Source organism: Dermacentor albipictus, chromosome 7, assembly GCF_038994185.2.
Source record: "Dermacentor albipictus isolate Rhodes 1998 colony chromosome 7, USDA_Dalb.pri_finalv2, whole genome shotgun sequence".
Lineage (NCBI taxonomy): Eukaryota > Metazoa > Arthropoda > Arachnida > Ixodida > Ixodidae > Dermacentor > Dermacentor albipictus.
The window spans coordinates 92,789,274-92,808,542 of record NC_091827.1 but is presented as its reverse complement, the minus strand read 5'-3'; the positions used below and the strand labels follow the sequence as shown (position 1 = coordinate 92,808,542).

At 42.4% G+C, this 19,269-nt stretch overlaps 1 protein-coding gene across 2 annotated transcripts; it reads left to right on the top strand.

Moving 5' to 3' along the window:
* Positions 1-353: 353 nt before the first annotated feature.
* On the top strand, positions 354-18,947 carry LOC139048081 (cleavage and polyadenylation specificity factor subunit 6-like). Of its 2 annotated transcripts, XM_070522500.1 has the most exons (13): positions 354-462; positions 2,377-2,418; positions 3,416-3,454; positions 5,369-5,410; positions 9,170-9,199; positions 9,327-9,356; positions 13,479-13,520; positions 13,856-13,885; positions 14,009-14,038; positions 15,529-15,564; positions 15,710-15,751; positions 16,706-16,738; positions 18,856-18,947. In XM_070522500.1, exons 1-13 carry the CDS (start codon positions 384-386, stop codon positions 18,867-18,869), a joined length of 489 nt encoding a protein of 162 aa, XP_070378601.1. In that variant the 5' UTR covers positions 354-383; the 3' UTR covers positions 18,870-18,947. The 2 variants fall into 2 exon arrangements, with proteins under 2 accessions (XP_070378601.1, XP_070378600.1); XM_070522499.1 differs by lacking the exons at positions 354-462; positions 2,377-2,418 and adding an exon at positions 2,439-2,544.
* The last annotated feature ends 322 nt before the right edge of the window (positions 18,948-19,269 follow it).

Genomic DNA, 19,269 nt, shown 5'->3' with positions numbered 1-19,269 from the left:
GTTGCCTGCGCAAGGACGACCTTGACAAATCCAACGACGGACTTCTTGCGTCCCCAAAGCGTTTGAGTTTATCGTAACTGGATCGTAATCTTTCTTCCCTCTGACGCGTCATTCCTGTTTCGCTAGCAGCTACAGAAATCAAGTATACCTGCTAGGTCTTACCTAATTGTTGCACATTATTATTGAAAACAGGTGTGGACGATGACATTTGTGGACTGCTTTTGCAGCACGTTCTTTCGAATGAGAAGGGCTCGCCTTTTCTCAGCGCAGCTCTTACGTGCCCGTGCCTTGGCTGGGCGCAGGCGTCCCTCGGCGTAACCACACGAACGCGCTCGTGTGCCTGTTCGCGCGTTGGTCCTCGACTTCTTCCGCTGCCGGCTCCGATGCCGTTCTCCTTGCTTGCGCTCCCATACGGCCCCTCCCTCTACCTAGGCGTTGACGGCAATGGTCCACTGCCAGTCGGTGCGGTGAATTCAGCCTCAATTTCAATGCGTCAAGATATCGCGAAATCCAAACAGGTGTCGAGCTGCGCTCAAATTTCACATTAGGAAGTAACCTTATAGCGGGGCACTTTTTTAAAGGAAGTCTTTTCTTGCCAACTCTTGCGCCCTTTCGTGACCGTGAATAGTGGGTGCGGCTGACTGTAGCTGCTGTCCTGACAAAAATAGTGCGCGTAGAAAAAAAATTACGGAACGTGTCTGAAAACGCATTATAAAAGATATGCGTAGCGTTATGTGTGGCTTCGGCTTGCTGCTGTTGCAGACAGATTTTACAGGTGTTGTGGCAAGAGTAATATTTCGTTCCGTAGGTGTCTATAATTAAAGACAATGCGTATATATTATATCTTTATAGATAGATAGATAGATAGATAGATAGATAGATAGATAGATAGATAGATAGATAGATAGATAGATAGATAGATAGATAGATAGATAGATAGATAGATAGATAGATAGATAGATAGATAGATAGATAGATAGATAGATAGACAGACAGAGAGACAGACAGACAGACAGACAGACAGACAGACAGACAGACAGACAGACAGACAGATAGATAGATAGATAGATAGATAGATAGATAGATAGATAGATAGATAGATAGATAGATAGATAGATAGATAGATAGATAGATAGATAGATAGATAGATAGATAGATAGATAGATGTTACATTATGGGGTTTTACGTGGCCGACCCACTTTCTGATTATCAGGCACGCCGTGGTGGAGGACTCCTAAAATTTAGACCACCCGGGGTGCTTTAACGTGCACCTAAAACTAATTACACGGGTGTTTTCGCATTTCGCCCCTATCGAAATACGGCCGCCGTGGCAGCCTAACATCATGCCACTGAGCATCCATGGCATATATATATATATATATATATATATATATATATATATATATATATATATATATATATATATATATATATGCATGCACTCACGTATTCTTGTACTTCATATTCCATGCACTCACATTCTTTCCTTCCCCTCGTATGTGCTTCCTCTTGTACGTGTTTGGTCCCAGTAGGGACTGAGTACAGGCCTATGCGTGCTGAAGTAGGACACGTACTTAAGAGTTTTCACGTTGCGAATACCACGTAGCTATACGCGCTCTTTGTGGTAGGCGCGCAGGCACGCGTGCGCGAACCTGAGCCGCCATCGTCGGCCCACGTCGCACGCTTTCACTCGTACATGCAGCACACAGAGCGCTGCGACGACCTTATTGCCCTTGGACTTTATACGAAAGCTCACGGCGGCAGAAAGGCGCCTGGAAGGTTCTTATAGATGTTATCGCAACAAAACTGAATAACGTGTCCAATGGTGGGGTCGAACCTAGGTCCCTCACCACGGTATCCCGATGCTCTAACCATTAGGCAACAATTGTTTTTATTGCTTGAGGCCACAATCGCGTCTACGCACACTTCTATTGCTCCAACGCCAACTGTGGCTTCTTGCGATGATCTCCGCTGGTGTTGCATAGCGTGACACGGGTCCGCGAGAAAACATGCCCGCGCGCTAGTTTACGCCAAAGACGCAGGAATAACATGGGCAAACTTACAGCGTTTTGTTATCCGCTTGATGAAGGCTTTGCTTCACATAGATTCCCAGATGTAAGTTGCATCTGCATAATTTGTTTTGTTTCTTAATACGAAGAGAAACGACAACAAGGTACCTCGGTAAGTATGTACTGTGCAAAGGAAAGCATATTTCGCATTAAAAAAGAGAAGTCCACTTGTGTAAACGTTGGTTCCCACTTTTACCTTATTTTAGTTTTGCTCGTCGTCTTGAATTTCCATCTCTCGCCTTTCCCGTGTGTTCCCTTCATTTGTTATTGTTATACGTGTTAATTTTTCATTGTATTTGATTTGCAGGTATTGGACAGACTGTGACCTACATGGACGACAGTACCCCTCGTGTGTAGCAAATACTGCGACTTTCTTGCTTTGACTGTGTGGGCGCCCTTAAACAGCTGTCGACCTCGTTTTATGAAACAAGTTATAATCTCAGGGTTTCATCTTCTGAGCATTGGGAAAGGGCTGGTACGAAACGCTGTCTCATGAGCTTCATAACGGCATATGTGCACGCGTTAAAAATATGGGCCTGAAGTCACAATGCGTTTCGTTCGTAAGTGCTCCTTGCAATTAGCTGGTAATGTTCGCTAAAATATTGCGCGACGTTGGCTCACCTGTCGCTAAGAACAGCTTGTTATGAATACTATCAGCCCAACTCACGATGACCAAGATATGCGTTGTAGGATTGATACATAAACACGATACCGGTAACTCCTTCATTACGGCCTGGCATCAGACTGCGCGCGCGTTTGTGTGTGTGTGTTTGTGTGTGTGTTTGTGTGTGTGTGTGTGCGTGTGTGTGCGTGTGTGTGCCTGTGCGTGTGCGTGTGTGTGTGTGTGTGTGTGTGTGTGTGTGTGTGTTTGTGTGTGTGTGTGTACGCACGCGCCAACTCCGGAAACGACAATAAATGTTTTGTTTTGTAGTCTACTCATTTAGTTGCTAACGAAGCGGAGAGTTGGCAGTGTATTACATTTTTACTATGTTTTCTTACCTAGAGTTCGCTGCCGCAACATAATTAAGTTTACTTCCGTTTTTCCGTTTATCGTTGCAGCCGATCTACAATCTGCAAAGTCAGAGAAAGTCCCACTGAAAGTGCAATGTGGTTTAAATTTTTTGCAAATATTTTTTTGCGATGCGCGCATTTTCGTGCTCTATACATAAATACTGGTAATCAGTTATTTAGTATTAAAGAAATGTACTCTTAAATATGCTTCACAACATTAATTTCACAATTGCGCATTTCGATTACTTGTTTGCTGTTTTCTTAGCTTTTTCTGCGCCGATTTCCTTCTTGGCATGTAACTCATTTTGCAACCGCTTTCACGTTGAACCTTGCAGCTCTTAAACCGTCTCCTGAGCCAAGCAGCACTCCTCCAAGTATGACGCGTTTTCTTTTTATTCATGTATATATTCTCTAGCTTTCCGCACATCTTCAAGCTTTAGCTATAGACACTTCTCAAGAAAAATTCGTATTTAGAAAAACTATTGTTTTACTTTTTGAATACAATATTACAGTGCTTCTTCCCGGGTGTTCGTTATTTCCTGTTTTTATATTTTGAAAATTTTGCTGCGTTGATGTCTTTGTTGAAATATTACTAAGTTTGCTACCGTTTTCCCCATATTCCATACCATATATACTCAACTCTGTGGATCGCTGGAATTCTTAAATAAATGCCGTTGCTGCTTGTTGTTTCACACTGTTCCTTTACAGCATTGTTTATTGTTTGTGGGTTTCATGTTTTAACTTTTCTCAGTTTATTTATTCCTTGCCACATAACTAACGTTACTACCGTTTTCATGCTTAACCTGCAGTTAATTAAGAGTCCGCAGAACCAAAGGCCCCCCGTCAAGTTATTAAAATCTTTCTCGTTTATGCACGTAAATGTTTCTCCTATTTCCGCTAATCTTACTGCTCATCTATCGGGAGCGCTCTGCCAGATTTCTATTAAAGATACATCCGTTGTTAAACTTGTTGAATAAATTACACACTTGCCCTGCTCGAATATTGTTCATTACATGCAGATGAATCTTTCTTTTTTGTTGGTTGATTTCCTTGTTGCACAATAGGTTTACTAGCCTTTTAATGCTTTTTGTAAACATTCAGAGGAGGTCTGTAAACAAATTTGCACTCTCCTATTCCTCCTCTATAGAATCCACTCCTTTAACTAAAGTCTGGCGAGAACAAAATATTGGGTCGAATTATCCGAAATCCGCAAATATAGACCTAAACATAACGAACGATTTCAATTCAATTTTTTTTTGCAATTCGAAGTAGTCTGCACTATCCCTTTGCTTCTAGCTCTTCATGCGTGGCTTGAACAGCATGCAGCGACCAAGAAATCCAGTCGCGTCTCCATGAGCCCGTACGGGAACTTGACGCGACACAAAACAATAGGGAATGGCTGGCTTCAAGGGCGGAACAAGTGTCAGCCCACAGAACACAAGAACAGTTCACCTTCAGGCCCAGAGATACATTAGCGATGTCTGCTGAATGCGTTGATTGAAAAGCGTCAGATGGCCTATTGGGCGAGAAAGCTGGCGTCTGCAGTCTGTAGCAGCGAAACGCTCATTGGCTGCGACGCCACGCCACGAACGCGTCACGACGCAGCTGAGCGGGCGAGAGGGAACACGTGCTGCCGCGAAAGCGCGCCAGGTGTTGCGTGAGGAGAGAGGGCATCGCCGCGACACCACGTCACCCTCGCTCTATGAAGCCTGCGTTAAACACGCGTTCCTTGTCCGCGCAAACTCTCGCCTGCGTTCTAAATGCGCTTTGGTAAGAGAGAGAGAAGTGTTTCTTGTGGTAAGGCCAAATAAAACGTATCAAGCCTCCCAACGTGTTCCATTTCCCACGTGGAGTTCATAACTCGAGGGACCGCTCAGTGGCATTCCAATGGACATTCATACCTTCGCATTTAGAACTCGTAAAAATTTATAAATTTCTCTGGATTTTTTTGTACTTTCGTGTTTTAGTAACCGTTGCGTGCACGAGGGAGCACTGATGGAGGTCCAATTAACCGAAGCTGCATAATTTGGCCTTTAAAATAATACAAGTTTTCCTTCCACGCTATTCTGTAGTTTCTAGCCAGTACCTTTTAGTGCGTTCGAATTTCGAGAAACGTCAAAATAACGTACACGAAATTGATGGGAATCGACCGTTTCATTTACAAGATGTTGTGTGTGATGTACCACGGCCTATATATCAACTTCATTTCGGTTACGCTCCTGACGCAATCGTTGGGAAGTGTTTTCGTTGAGTCTGTCATTCACTTCGTTGCGGGCTTACTTTTTCAGCTCCTGAGCAGCTTTCACAGCCAGAAGTGCCCCCGCCTCCTGGTATGACACATTTATTTATTTATTTATTTATTTCGGATACTTTCCTGGCCCGAAGGCATTACAGAAAGGAGTGGTAAGTGAACAAAAAAAGTACATCATTATACAATAATTGGTATTACAAAACGGCAGAATATACAGCAGTTTTGAAGTTGCCAACGTCAGAAATGGCAGCGATGGAGGGAGGAAGGTCGTTCCAGTCGGCGCTGGTTTTAGGAATAAAAGAACCATGACACATCTTTGTTCTAAAATATGGAACACCAACTTTAAACATGTGATCGAAACGGGATGAAATGTATGAAGGGCGAGTAATAAGATGATCCTTTAATAGTGGGTTGTGGTGATACAGCCTGTGGAAAAGACACAGTCTAAAACATTTACGGCGCAATGAAAGCTCCGGTAATGTAAGTGTGTTTTTCATGGAAGTAATGCTGGCGTAACGGGAATAGTTAGATAAGATAAAACGTGCTGCGCGATTCTGGATGGATTCTAGAGTGTTTATCAGTGTGATTTGATGGGGATCCCATACGGTGGATGCATATTCTAGCTTTGGTCGCACTAATGTTTTGTAGAGGGTAAGCTTTAACGGCATAGGCGCAGCAGAGAAATTTCGACGCAAGTATCCAAGAACCCGGTTAGCGTTATTAGTGACGTGTTTGATGTGCGTATGCCATGATAAGTTACGTGAAATATGGACACCTAGGTATTTGTACGAGTTGACGGATTCAAGAGAAGTATCGTGAAGTAAGTAAACACGCGTATTGTCAGTGTTAGTGCGGCTTGATACATGCATTGTTTTACATTTATTAACGTTTAGTCGCATGAGCCATTTATCGCACCAGTTGGATATGCTTCTAAGATCGTCTTGAAGCCTATCAGTATCAGTGTGGTTAGTTATTTTGCGATAAATGACGCAGTCATCTGCGAAAAGCCTGATAGATGAATGGGAAATGTATTTAGGAAGGTCGTTTATGTAAATGAGGAAAAGGAGGGGTCCCAGTACCGATCCCTGTGGTACACCCGATGTTACGGAAGTGCGAGAGGATGAACATTCATTAGCTGAAACGTACTGAGTTCGATTAGACAGAAAGCTTTTAATCCAGTTTAGTACATTAGGGTCAATGTTAAGCATGCTAAGTTTAAGAATGAGAAGATCATGTGAAACAGTGTCGAAAGCTTTTGCATAGTCCAAAAACACGCAGTCTACATCGAAGCCCATATCAGTATGGGTAAATAGGTCATTAGTAAAACATATGAGTTGTGTTTCACATGAAAATGTTTTCCTGAAACCGTGTTGTTCAGTCGAAAAGAAGGAATTAGACTCAAGGAAATCAATCAGATGAGAATGTATAATATGCTCCAATATTTTGCATGGTATACTTGTCAGTGATATAGGACGATAGTTATCGGGGGAATGAGTGTTACCTGATTTATGGACCGGAACAACCTTGCCAACCCTCCAATCGCTTGGAAGAACTGAGGAACCTAGAGACTGGGAAAAGAGCATCGAAAGCATAATGGAAGAATATGGTTCAGTAATTTTAAGCATTTTACAGTTAATTGAGTCTTCACCTGATGAATAAAATATTTTCAGGTTATCGATCAACTTTTGTATGCCGACCCAATCTATATAAATGGAGTTCATTGGTAAATAGGAGGATTTAGTTACCGACGGTAGAGTGGCAGGAGCACATTTGTGAAAGACAGAAGCAAATACATCATTCAAAACGGAACAGCACTTGTTCGGAGGGATCGCGACATTGTCAGAACGGGCTAGTTGGATTGTTTTGCTTTCTTTGCCACCAACAATATTCCAGAATTTACGTGGATTAGACTGCAAAAGTGATGGGAGGGTGTTATCGAAAAAAATCTTTTTTGCGTTTGTAATAGCGATAGTATATTCTGCGTGAATGCAATGATATGCTGCCCAGCGTTCGGGAAGATTAGATGCTGTGGCGCGACGAAAAATACGTTTCGTTTTGTTGCGCAGACGGCGCAGAATTCCAGTAAACCATGGCGAGGAAGGACTCGAAACAATCTTTCTTTTAGGTACATAGCGATCCATTAGTGTTAGCAGTTTGTTCTTGTACAATGACCAGTTCTCTTCAACGGTACCTTCAAAAAAGTTGACTGTGTAGTCAGTAATGAATGATTCTAGCTCATTTAAAATGGATGTGGTATCGGCGGCATGGTAATCACATATAGTTTTAACTGTTTTCTTCGAGCGAACTTTCTTCTTAAGTGTTAAGTGGAGAAGCGAGTGGTCACTTATTCCTGTAAGGTATGTTGGAGGAGAAACCAAATCTGGAGCTGTTGTAAAAAAGAGGTCTAAAGTATTAGACGAAGTGCTGGTAGTGCGTGTGGGTTCATGAATCAGCTGGGTTAGATTAAAATCAGCGCAAACGTCCAAAAAATGGGTGCACTCGGAAGATGACTGCTTAAGGGAGGAAACACCATTTTGCCACACTATGTTTGGAAAATTGAAATCACCTAGTAAGAACAAATGTGATTTTGGGTATCGAACAACTAATTTGTTAAGGACGTCATGAAGGTCAGTGCAGAAATTCGTAGTGGAGGATGGGGACCTATAACACGCGCAAAAGATGAGGTCACCAGTGGGAAAACCAACACGAGTGCAAACTATTTCTAATGGTGAGTCAGTGGGGATAGTGAAGGAAGGGATAGCAGAACTCACGGCAATCAGTACACCTCCGCCCGTACGGAAATCGCGATCGTACCTGTAAAAGTTATATGTTTTTTGACAGTCTAGTATTTCACTATCTTTAATTTTTGCTGAAAGCCATGTTTCGGTGAGCACAACTATATCAGCTGAGCATGCGTCGATATGTGATGACAGTGATGTGCGTTTGTTGGCGATACTTCGGACATTTGTAAAAAGAAGTGATAAGGAGTTTGCTTGCTTTGAAACACGAGATAGCTATGCTGCACCCAAATGTGAAGATTGTGGACCGGATGGTTTGTTGTTTGTTGGGGTAATCGCGCTCCTAGCTGGTCCGATCTCGCATACTTCATCTGTAGCTGCGCAATAAACGTAACATTTTTTACCTATGATTAGTTTGTTATGTCGCAAAGAAAAAGACTGGCCGCTGGCCTTGCCAAAGTCATTTAGTGCTTTCCGTGATTGACGAGTGGCTTTGCAAAAGTCTTCGCCGACTGAAATACCATCGGCTTTAAACTTCGCTTTTTGCGAGAGTATATGGTCTCTCATTTTGGAAGACACAAACTTAGCTATAACAGGCCGTGTCTTGCCGACAACGTATGTGCCTAGCCTATGAGCCCTATGGATATCGACTTCCGAGGGAGTCATGTTGAGACAGTTTCTAAGAAAGTTATGGATCTGGGCTTCTGATTGAGCCCACGTTTCTGATACGTTGTCTGAGATACCATAGAAGATCAAGTTGTCGCTTCCTATGCATTCCTATGCTTGTCGCTAACAATGCCACGCAACTACTCCGAACCAAAAAAAGTGGCTGAGGATTAACTCTTGCAAACCTAGTCATCACGAGCGAAAGGTCTGTTTGGCTCGCTTTGGCAATGACTATTCGCACAGTGTTTCATTAAAGTTTGCCCGCAGCCTTTACATACGATGCCGAACGTGTTGTCCGTGAAGTCTAGGTTAAAGCATGTGTTTTGTTCTTTGAATGGTCCAAGATTTCAGCCGCTTCTATGACAGTATATCAAACTTGGCTCCTTACGCTACCCGAACAAGCAAAATTTTGCTCCACTTCTATGTTTTTGCAGGCTATGAACGTCAGGCCACCCCTCCTGTTTGTAAGACGATTATTGTTGGCCAATCAATCTACAAGCGCTAACATTTGTGCTGTATCTGCAAGGCGAATTTTATATAACTACATAAACGAATAAATCTTGTTCCGCTTCTCTATACAATTTTTTTCAGATGATGGGGCCGAGGCATACGGTGCTCCTTGTAAGTTGATTTCTTCTCAGTTACAGTGCCTCGCTGCACGCTCAAACAACTGTTATTAGCAACTTTGTAGTAACGTTTCCATTTGAGTAGCTTTGCTTTGCGATAAAGTCTTTGAAAGGGTATACAAGTTCCCACGCGTTAACTTTACCGCCGCCAGACAGTTCAGGCTATTCGCTGTGCCCTTGCGGATATCCTCGGGTCTCGTGTGTAAGCATCACTGCAGAACGTTCGTGTACTTAGGTTGGCGCACGCATATTAAGGAATTGCAGGCAATTAAATTTAATGTCGACTCACCCAATACGACACGCCTCGCAATCAGACCGATTTCCTTTGCACGTTTTTATTATGGTTTTGATTTAGTTTCGATTTATTTAACCCCAAATCTTTTCCCGTATTCTCCACTCTTTTATGATGATTCGTTCCCAATGCAGGCACTGCAACTACAAACGGAAGGGTTTTGTTATTTCCACAAGAAACTACAATTTCACCATTGCATTTCACCCACGCTACCTTATGTACGTCTGAGATGCGAGAAATATACATGCGTCACTTTCAAAACGAAGCTATCTTTGCCACATTTCCCGACTTTCCGGGCGCTTCTGTGATGATCTCACCGCACGCGCCGCTAGGTTTCTTGCCACACCACCAGGTGACGCTCGCCTCTGGTGGGGAAAAACTGAAAATGTCATGCAACAGGGGGATACGGGGAGCCATCGCCGAGCGGCAGAAGGCATCCCGAGAACACAGGCGGGCAAAAAAGCGCAGTTACCGCAGGTTGAAGTAGCCAGAAAATGAGAAATATATGGGGAGAAAAAATTCCATGGTTCAAATACAGGTGCAAGCAAAGATAAAAGGTGAAAGTGAACGTTGGTTGTCACAAATACGTCAGAAAAAGAAGGCCGCACCTAAAATATTTTGGAACCACATAAAATTATCAGGCAGGAAGTCAGCAACAATACAACAACATATCCTAGACGAAGATGATAACAGACTGGAAGGAGAAGCGACAATAAATGACATCCGAAACGTAACAGCCGAATCTTTCCAAGGCAGTGACGAGGTTGTATTTGAAGAAAAAAAAGACCACGAAAGAGACCCAAGGGGAAAAGGAGCTGGTGCTGACAAATTTGAACTGGAAGAAAGCCTAAGATAAAATTACTGAGTGCACAGCCACAGAGCTAGAAGAGGTTCCCGTCAGGCTGATTAATGGACTGGGACCAAAAAGTAAGGAAGCTCTGTTCAAAGCAGTGGAAAAAACATAAAACGATAGAAGAATACCAGACAGTTGGTGGCAAAATAGGACGAATTTAATTCGTAAAAGTAAGGGGGACAACGATAGAATTCGCTCGTGTAGACCGTTTACCATTTAATCGGTATTATACAGGTTAGCGATGCAAGCAATTAAAGCTACAAGAACGGCCAGATAATTATGTCATTTTGAGAGGGCTTCATAATGGCTTCAGGATAGGTAGGCGTTTGGGTGATAACATATTTGTCCTTACTGAATGTATTGAAATATCAAGAGTAGAAAGGATATCGTTAGATGTGGCCTTTTTAGACACAACAGGAGCATATGACAACGTAGACCGTATCATTCTGAGGGATACTATGGAAGTGGAAGGCTTCAGCTACTATTGTCTGCAGCTTTTGAGAAGTATTTAACTAGAAAGTACTGTTTACGGTGACTGGGAAGGAATTAGGAGCGAGGAGAAAGCTCATATCAACAAGGGACTGAGGCAGGGGTGTCCATTTTCAACGCTGCTCTTTACGATGTACATGGTGAGGATAAAAAGGGCGCTAGAAGGAAGCAATATCGGGTTTATTCTCTCATACAAACAGGCGGGTACAGTAGTAGAACAACAGCTTCCAGGTTTGTTTGATGCGGACGACACTGTGTTCCTAGCTAACAAGCAAAGTGATATGCAACGTCTGGCTAATACCTGTGTACAGGAAAGCGAGAATTTAGGTTGAAATTTAGCGTTAAAAAATCAATTATGGTATTGAATTAAAGCAGTGAACAGACAGTGTCAATATAGGGCCAGAAAATATCTCACTTAAGAGAATATATGTACCTTGGCATTTGAATAAATGAAGGCAATGGTTATATGGAAACACAGGAAAAACAATAACAGTAGAGAGAAAGAGAAACGCAGCCATAATGAAACACTGAGCTCTGTGGACATACAATAGGTACGAGGAGCTGTGGGGTATGTACAAAGGTGCAATGGTTTCAGGACTTGCATTAGGAAATGCGGTTGTTTGCTTCAAATCATGGGTATAATCAGGACTGGATGGCACTGGGACGTAACGTATCGAGGATCATGGGAAGACTGCAAATGAAGCTGTGCCGCGTGACATGGCCAGGACGAGTTTTGGAGTGAGAGAAGCTAATGAGTAAAATTATTTAGAACGACAGAAAGCTGAGCGAGTTGGTAAGAATTCATTACGCGAAAAATTCGTTATGCGTTTGTGTTGTCCACTCCTCTTGCTGGTTAACAGGTATGACGCAAGTTCCAACAATTCACCTCGAATTTATGTAGTCAGCGTGACACAGGCAACTGCAAGCGCGGTAGCTAATTTTCGAGATTGTGCCAGCTTTGCGCTCTGGGTCTTGCATGCCTTCCGGGGATCCTAACGGTTGCTTTTATTTTTCGCTTTTCTTAACCTTTAGTAATAAATATGTATATTTTTGGAAGCCTTTTGTGACACGTCCACTGCTATTTCGAGCACAATATTGTGCTTAAAGTCATATTATGACACGGTAGCGCCAACTAGGGTTTTTAGGCCACCTGAACGACCAAAATGTTGTTCCATTTCTATACTTTTGCAAATAATGAAGCTAAGACCATCGCTCTTTTTGGTAAAATTATTGTTGCTCGTCAATTGGCAAGCGTCAATACTTTCGCTATATAGAGGTCAAATTTTATAGAACTACTGAAACGAGCAAATCTCGTTCAGCTTCATACTTTTGCAAATAATGAAGCTAAGACCATCGCTCTTTTTGGTAAAATTATTGTTGCTCGTCAATTGGCAAGCGTCAATACTTTCGCTATATAGAGGTCAAATTTTATAGAACTACTGAAACGAGCAAATCTCGTTCAGCTTCTGTGCATAAAATTTTACGGGTTACGGGGCTGAGGCATCCGCTGGTCCTGGTAAGATGATTGCCGTTCTCTGTTACAGTACTACCACGCGTCAAATCTTATGGAAGCATGTTATGCCAAGTGCAACGGAATCTACTAAGATGATCTTAGGAAAGCTGCTACGGATGTTACCCGTGTAATTTTCTTATTAACATCCTTTAAGAAACGCCTACCCCGAAGTGCGTGTGCCTAGTTTCGAGGCATGATGTCAGTTCCAACAATTCACCTCACCTATATTCAGCGTAACACAGGCAATTGCAGGCAAGGCGACTTATGTTAGACGACGTGCCAAGGAGCCGTGTGATCTGAGTCACGCACGTCCCTTCCGTCGATTGCTAATGGTGGCGGGGGATTTTTCTTTTCCTTTCTCTTTTTTTTGTTGGCAGTATAATCTGGCAGTTATCTTTTTTTGTTGGCAGTATTGTTGGCAGCGTAAAGCACCAGTGGACGCAGCACGAAAGTGCTGCGTCCACTGGTACATTACGCGAAACATCTTGTTTGGAGGCCGATTATGAATCAAGAGTTTGACGATATATCTTGTCTTATCGGGAAGTAACGGCATAACTGGAAGAAAAGCAGAATGCCGACCATAATAGGGTTGTCTCCGCATTCTTAAACATTTCGGCTTCCACACGGAAGTCTTCTTCATGTAACTGACAGGCACGAAACATTCAGCTTAAATCCGCGTCGATATTCGCTTCAGGTATCTTGCGTATGTTGGCGGGAGACTGACAACGTGTCAATTAAGCATGTGTGTTGGTAGTTTCTCGCCAGTACCTTTTAGTGCGTTCGAATTTCGAGAAACGTCAAAATACCGTACACAAAATTCACGGGAATCGACTGCTTCATTGACAAGTTGTTGTGTGTGATGTACCGCGGCAAATATATGAACTTCATTTCGGTCACGCTCCTGACGCAATCGTTGGGAAGTGTTTTCGTTGAGTCTGTCATTCACTTCGTTGCGGGCTTACTTTTTCAGCTCCTGAGCAACTTTCACCGCCAGAAGTGCCCACGCCTCCTGGTATGACACATTCCTATGCTTGTCGCTCACAATGCCACGCAACTACTCCGAACCAAAATAGTGGCTGAGGATTAACTCTTGCTAACCTAGTCATCACGAGCGAAAGGTCTGTTTGGCTCGCTTTGGCAACGACTATTCACGCAGGGTTTCATTAGAGTTATGCCACAAACTTTACAAACGCTGCCGAACGTGTTGTCCGTGAAGTCGCGGTTAAAGCATGTGTTTCGTTGTTTGAATAGTCAAAGATTTCAGCCGCTTATGTGACAGTATATCAAACTTGGCTCCTTACGCTACCCGAACAAGCAAAATTTTGCTCCACTTCTATGTTTTTGCAGGCTATGATCGTCAGGCCACCCCTCCTATTTGTAAGACGCTTATTGTTGGTCAATTTAAAGGCACTAACATTTGCGCTGTATTTGCAAGGCGAATTTTATATAACTACATAAACGAATAACTCTCGTTCCGCTTGTCTATACAAATTTTTTCAGACTATGGGGCTGAGGCATACAGTACTTCTGGTAAGTTCGATTGTCCTTCTCAGTTACAGTGCCTCGCTGCACGCTCAAAAAACTGTTATTAGCAACTTCGTAATAACTTTTTTCATTTGAGTAGCTTTGCTTTTCGATAAAGTCTATGAAAGCATATGCAAGTTCCAACGCGTTAACTTTACCGCCGCCAGGCAGTTCAGGCTATTCGCTGTACCGTTGCGGATATCCTCGGGTCTCGCGTGCAAGCATCACTGCACAACGTTCGTGTATTTACGCTGCGGCACGCATTATAAAGAATTCCACGCATTTAAATTTAATACCCAGTCACCCACTACAACGTGCCTCGCAATCAGACCGACTTTCTTTGCTCCTTTTAATTATGGTTTTCATTTAGTTTTGATTTATTTAACCCCAAATCATTTCCCGTAATCTCGACTCTATTATGATGGTTATAAAACGAATACAAGAAGAAAAATTGGCGTAATATTTCGCAGTGCGTGAAATGAATATAAAATATATCACCTAAATGTCCACACGCAGCCGTGAACCTCGTAAACCGTGCGTTAACGTTATTGACAGGAATTGTCGAATTTTCGCGTCCTTTCGTGACTAGAAGCTTTAGACACGCTGGTGCTATGAATAATAGGTGACGAGTCATCTCATTATGTAATATTTAACACAGAATACCTGCGAAGTACTTGTCAAGCGTTGTCAGATTTTTGGTTGAGGCGAGTAGTTTTAGCTTACCACAACATCGCGAAGCGCGGTGAGACCTTTTTGTTCCCGTTGTTGTTCCCTCTTTGCATGTGACCGGAGATAGGGAACGTTGACTTCACGAAGTGACACCAGCATGCGGTCAGGTGACAATCTTTGGTTGCCAGAAAATAAGATCATTGCATAGAGTTACGATTCCCACGCGAATTCGGCAGCGTACTCTTTGTGCACGCGTGACATTCCTTTTGTGTGTGTGTTTAGGGGACGGTACGGTTCATGATCAATGATTGTCCCTAAGATTAAACTACGCACGAACAAGTGGTGTGCTCCATTTAATACATGCACACTAATGTTTGAGAAACTTTAAGAACTAAAAATCTCCTCGTATAGATCCTTGAAGTTACATGGGGACCTACATGTTTATATTTCTTGTATTTGAACAACATGTGGGGCCAGTGCTATAATCGGTGAGTGGGAACGTGTAGGTCCCTTTCTTGCAACCAATATATACAGGACTACACAAGAATTACAAGCGTGAGCAGTTTGAAGGCATCATTTTTTTTCGTTAAGGAATGATGACAGCGTCAGCCGTTGTAGTATGGTAAGAATCCCAAATAATAACTGTGCCCTCTCCTTCATTTTTTCATAAAAGTGAGAAAGGTTAGCCTATCCTATTCAACTGCCACTATACTCAGAAAGAAATGCATATAAACTCCCGTAGAAACATGTTTGAGCGCATGGAATGATTGTAACTTAAGCATAAATAATAAGCACCCCATGTTTTCATTCTTTACTTGGTTTTGCAGGATACGAGGCATACGGACCCGCAGGGACGCTCACTCGTACGAATACGTCTGCTGTCCTGATAGCTAAAATCATTGCTGCAAACGTGCACCCTGCTGTTGCCATGTTACCGTGTGATTGGCATTTCTTGTGCAGCTTGGAAACAGTCATTCTAAGTAATATATCTCATGTATTGTTTCGCAGCGCATGAATATTATGCGAACCAGGAGGCGCCTCTCTGCACTGGTAAGACATGGCCGCATTGCCTTCCAATTTTTACAGCCTTTTGTGGCTAATTCGCAGATATAGGTTTCATCCAATATAAATGCGCTGTGACACATTAGACAAGACTAAGAATGAAACATTAGTTTTCACAGGACAGACCCTATTCTTCATCTATTCTTCATAAAAACACCATCAGTTTTGCTATTTCTAACTTTCGTATACGAAATAATATCAGGACACGCTTCAAAAGAGCCACTCGTATAGCCTAGGCTCAACCCTCAAAGCCAATGTCTTTCGACATCTCGTATCCATCTCACTAGCTTTCTTTTCCGCCTCTTCCCTAACACGAACCAAAGCCATTGCTTTATTTTGTGGTTTACACTAGATTGGATGAGAACGCAGGTGTCTTGAATGCCCTCCGCTTCCTGCACGAAATTGCGCCAGAATATTAAGCCATACTATGCCATGGCTTGATTTATGTCCTTTCTTGCTTGTACGTTCAATGAGAATGGAGTGGGAAGTAATGCCTTCCAAGAATGGAAGGGTTACCACGCCTGCCTGGTTAAGGTTAAGCAGCACCATGTGCCCCATTCCCTATATAAACCTGTACAAAATGTCACTGTAGTTGACGAGAGGCAGGTCACTTAAGAAAAAAAAAATAGTATAGTCATTTAGTAAAATTTTGTGTAATGCGAATAAAGGCTTCACAGTATAGTAAAATGATATTATGTTGTGGAAGCGTCGTTGCCTTGTCTAAAGAGGTTTTTCAATACTAGACGTTTTCACGCTGACGTAAGGTGGCGTGTTAAGATAGGCACAGGCAGCGTGTCTTAGTGCGTGCCATTGTCTAGCTTTAGTAAAAAGCGACTGAGTAGCCGCTGAGAATTTTATTGATCGGTACACAATGCGCAATAAAAGAGAGCAACTTTTCTTGCTTGCCATATGTATCATATCACGTTATCTTTCTTGTCGCAGATAGCGGGAATGCGCCCACATCAAGACAAATTTGTGAGTACTGTTTGCTTTAAAACGGTTGGCGGTTTGTAATTCTTGCTATAGGAAAACGCTAGTGAATGTTTCACCTGTTTGATTGTGGCGTGCTGCTTTTCCGGTTTTTGTAACTTCGAAATGTAGGTGTCAAATAAGTTCTCAAACATCAGCTTCATAGTCGCGTGAAAGTGCTCTATTACGGACAAAAAATTTGCATCGTTAGAATTAAACACTGTTTTTGCGAAACCGTGAGGCACTTTTTTTTCTGAGCAGGTGAAATGTGTCACGGCTCTGTCGCGCCGTATCCAGTGTATGCGATATAATTGTGTGTGGTGAAACTTTTCTCGTACTGACACATGCGCAAGCAGACACCCGTACACTTTCTCTCGATTATTTGCTGGCAGCCATTCGATTGTGTTTCGATTTCTAATGTGTTAGTAGATATCTTCCATAGAATTCGTCTCTTTAAATATGGAATTTGTTGCCAGCATAGTAACTAACGTTGGCGGTAGGAGTGAAGTTTCAACGAAAAAAACGGAAGCGGAGATCTTGGTAACCTCCACACCTAAATATGTAATGAACCATCGAACCATTTCCTATTTTCTTTGTTTAGTCCAAACGAAAATATTTGAGCGTAAATAGTGTTCCACTATCACCACATCACCCCACTTAGGGCAGAGAAAAGCCCATATCAGCAGATTGATCTTGCTCCAGTTGCTGATAACGATATACATGCCAATGCAATTTTAAACATTAAATTGAGTGTGACACATTTTTTTTTAAACACGCGAAAGCTCCCTAGGTTATAGCTAACGTTTTTAGAACTTTTTGAAAATAAGTATTTTTTCTCCAAAAGTTAAGAAATGGTGGTTCAATCCGCACAGTGATACACTTCCTAAAATTAAAATTTAATGTCGCGGCAGGGTTTTTGAGCGAGAGCATCGGCCTTAATGCATGTCTCTATTTCTTCTGTTCTTATCCCACTTGCATTTTCCTTTTTCTTCTGATTTGTGCCCAATGGCTTTAATGCATATATTTGGAGCATAGGCTAACTTTTTATTTAATTACAAATGCCTTAGAGGGTTCTGGGAAAGCATTGCAGCAAGGCTAATGATAAATCTACGTCAGCCGAAAGCAGGTAAAAATAAAAAAGCAAGAAAGCATCAACGGAATTAAACCCTTATTTGCACAACCCGTAAGGGCACAACATCAAAACAGCCAATTCAAAAAGTACAATTAGAACCAAAACTAAAAATGCCCATGGGACGAGATTAAGAAAACACTTAAATCACTATGGTATAAGATAGCCCTACAAAAGCAGTACGAACCATATCGATTTATGAATAAGCTCGAAATAAAGTGCAAAAAGAAATAGCACAGACGATAACTAAACCGTTCCATATACGGCAAGCTATAGGTTGACAAATTATGAATGAAATGTGTGCCCGCACAAGACGTATATAAAAAATATGTGAATGTAGAGAACATACAAAGTGACTAAATACGACAAAACGAATGAACTAGCCTAGAAAGAATATCGAAATCTGCAGAAAAAAATCTAAGGCATGAGAAGATTAGATGGTTTATACTGCAATATCTTCGACCAGTCGCAGTCCATTGCGGAAAATGTTCTGGTTGGACTCAAACGCCGTGTTATCCGGGCGAGCGTTTTAGACACCCTCCACAAAAGCAAGAGCTAAAAATTGAGAGGCAATGCCATATGTGGTGGTGCAGCTTATCTGAGAACTCATACTGCTCTTCAGATATAAGGCGATTTGACGGTGTACAGTTTCTGGTTATGTGAAATTGTGCAGGATGCCTTATTGCATTTAACTGTATTATTAACGTCACAGCTCTCCCACTTGCCTCTCTCACAAGCAATCGAATGCGATGCAACCTGAGTAAAAGAAAATGATCGGAAATTTATCAATACATAGGTATTCTACCGTGTTCTGTTTCCTCATTTACAATAAGGTGCATGTTACAGTTACGTGCATCCCAGTACAATGTCACGGCGGACTATGAGAAGTTCTTCTTTGCAGTTGTTCTTACGCGGGAATATGGAAAAGAGGGTTAACCTGTCGCCAACCACTTTGAATGCTTTCATTAACACCGTGTACATTCTTTCCTTATAGCCCGTCAAGCGTAAGTCTACCACTGCAGAGGATCACCACCTCAATATGTCCACACTATGTCGCCAGCCTGGGGCTAATTCTTGAGCCTAGAGTGTCTAGTACCAAGCTTTGCTTTCCACACATACATGCCTGGTTTGGGAATGTACACCTTGGCCACCACCTTTCTGCGGCTCTAATTCTATCATAGAGGCTAACAAACACGGTGCTGGACGGTAACTGAAACCGGGAGCATTTATTTACAGTTTGAGGCACTAAGCTCCGAAACAGAGTCAACGTGGGAAATGGGAAAGTTTCTTCACTACACTGCCAGCTTTTTATAGCGAACAGCCTGCTTAGCCAACCACAGCCCCTGTGAGTGTATCCATCTGGCCACTTTAGGCCAGTCTTCAAGAAAACGAAATGCTTTGAGATTTC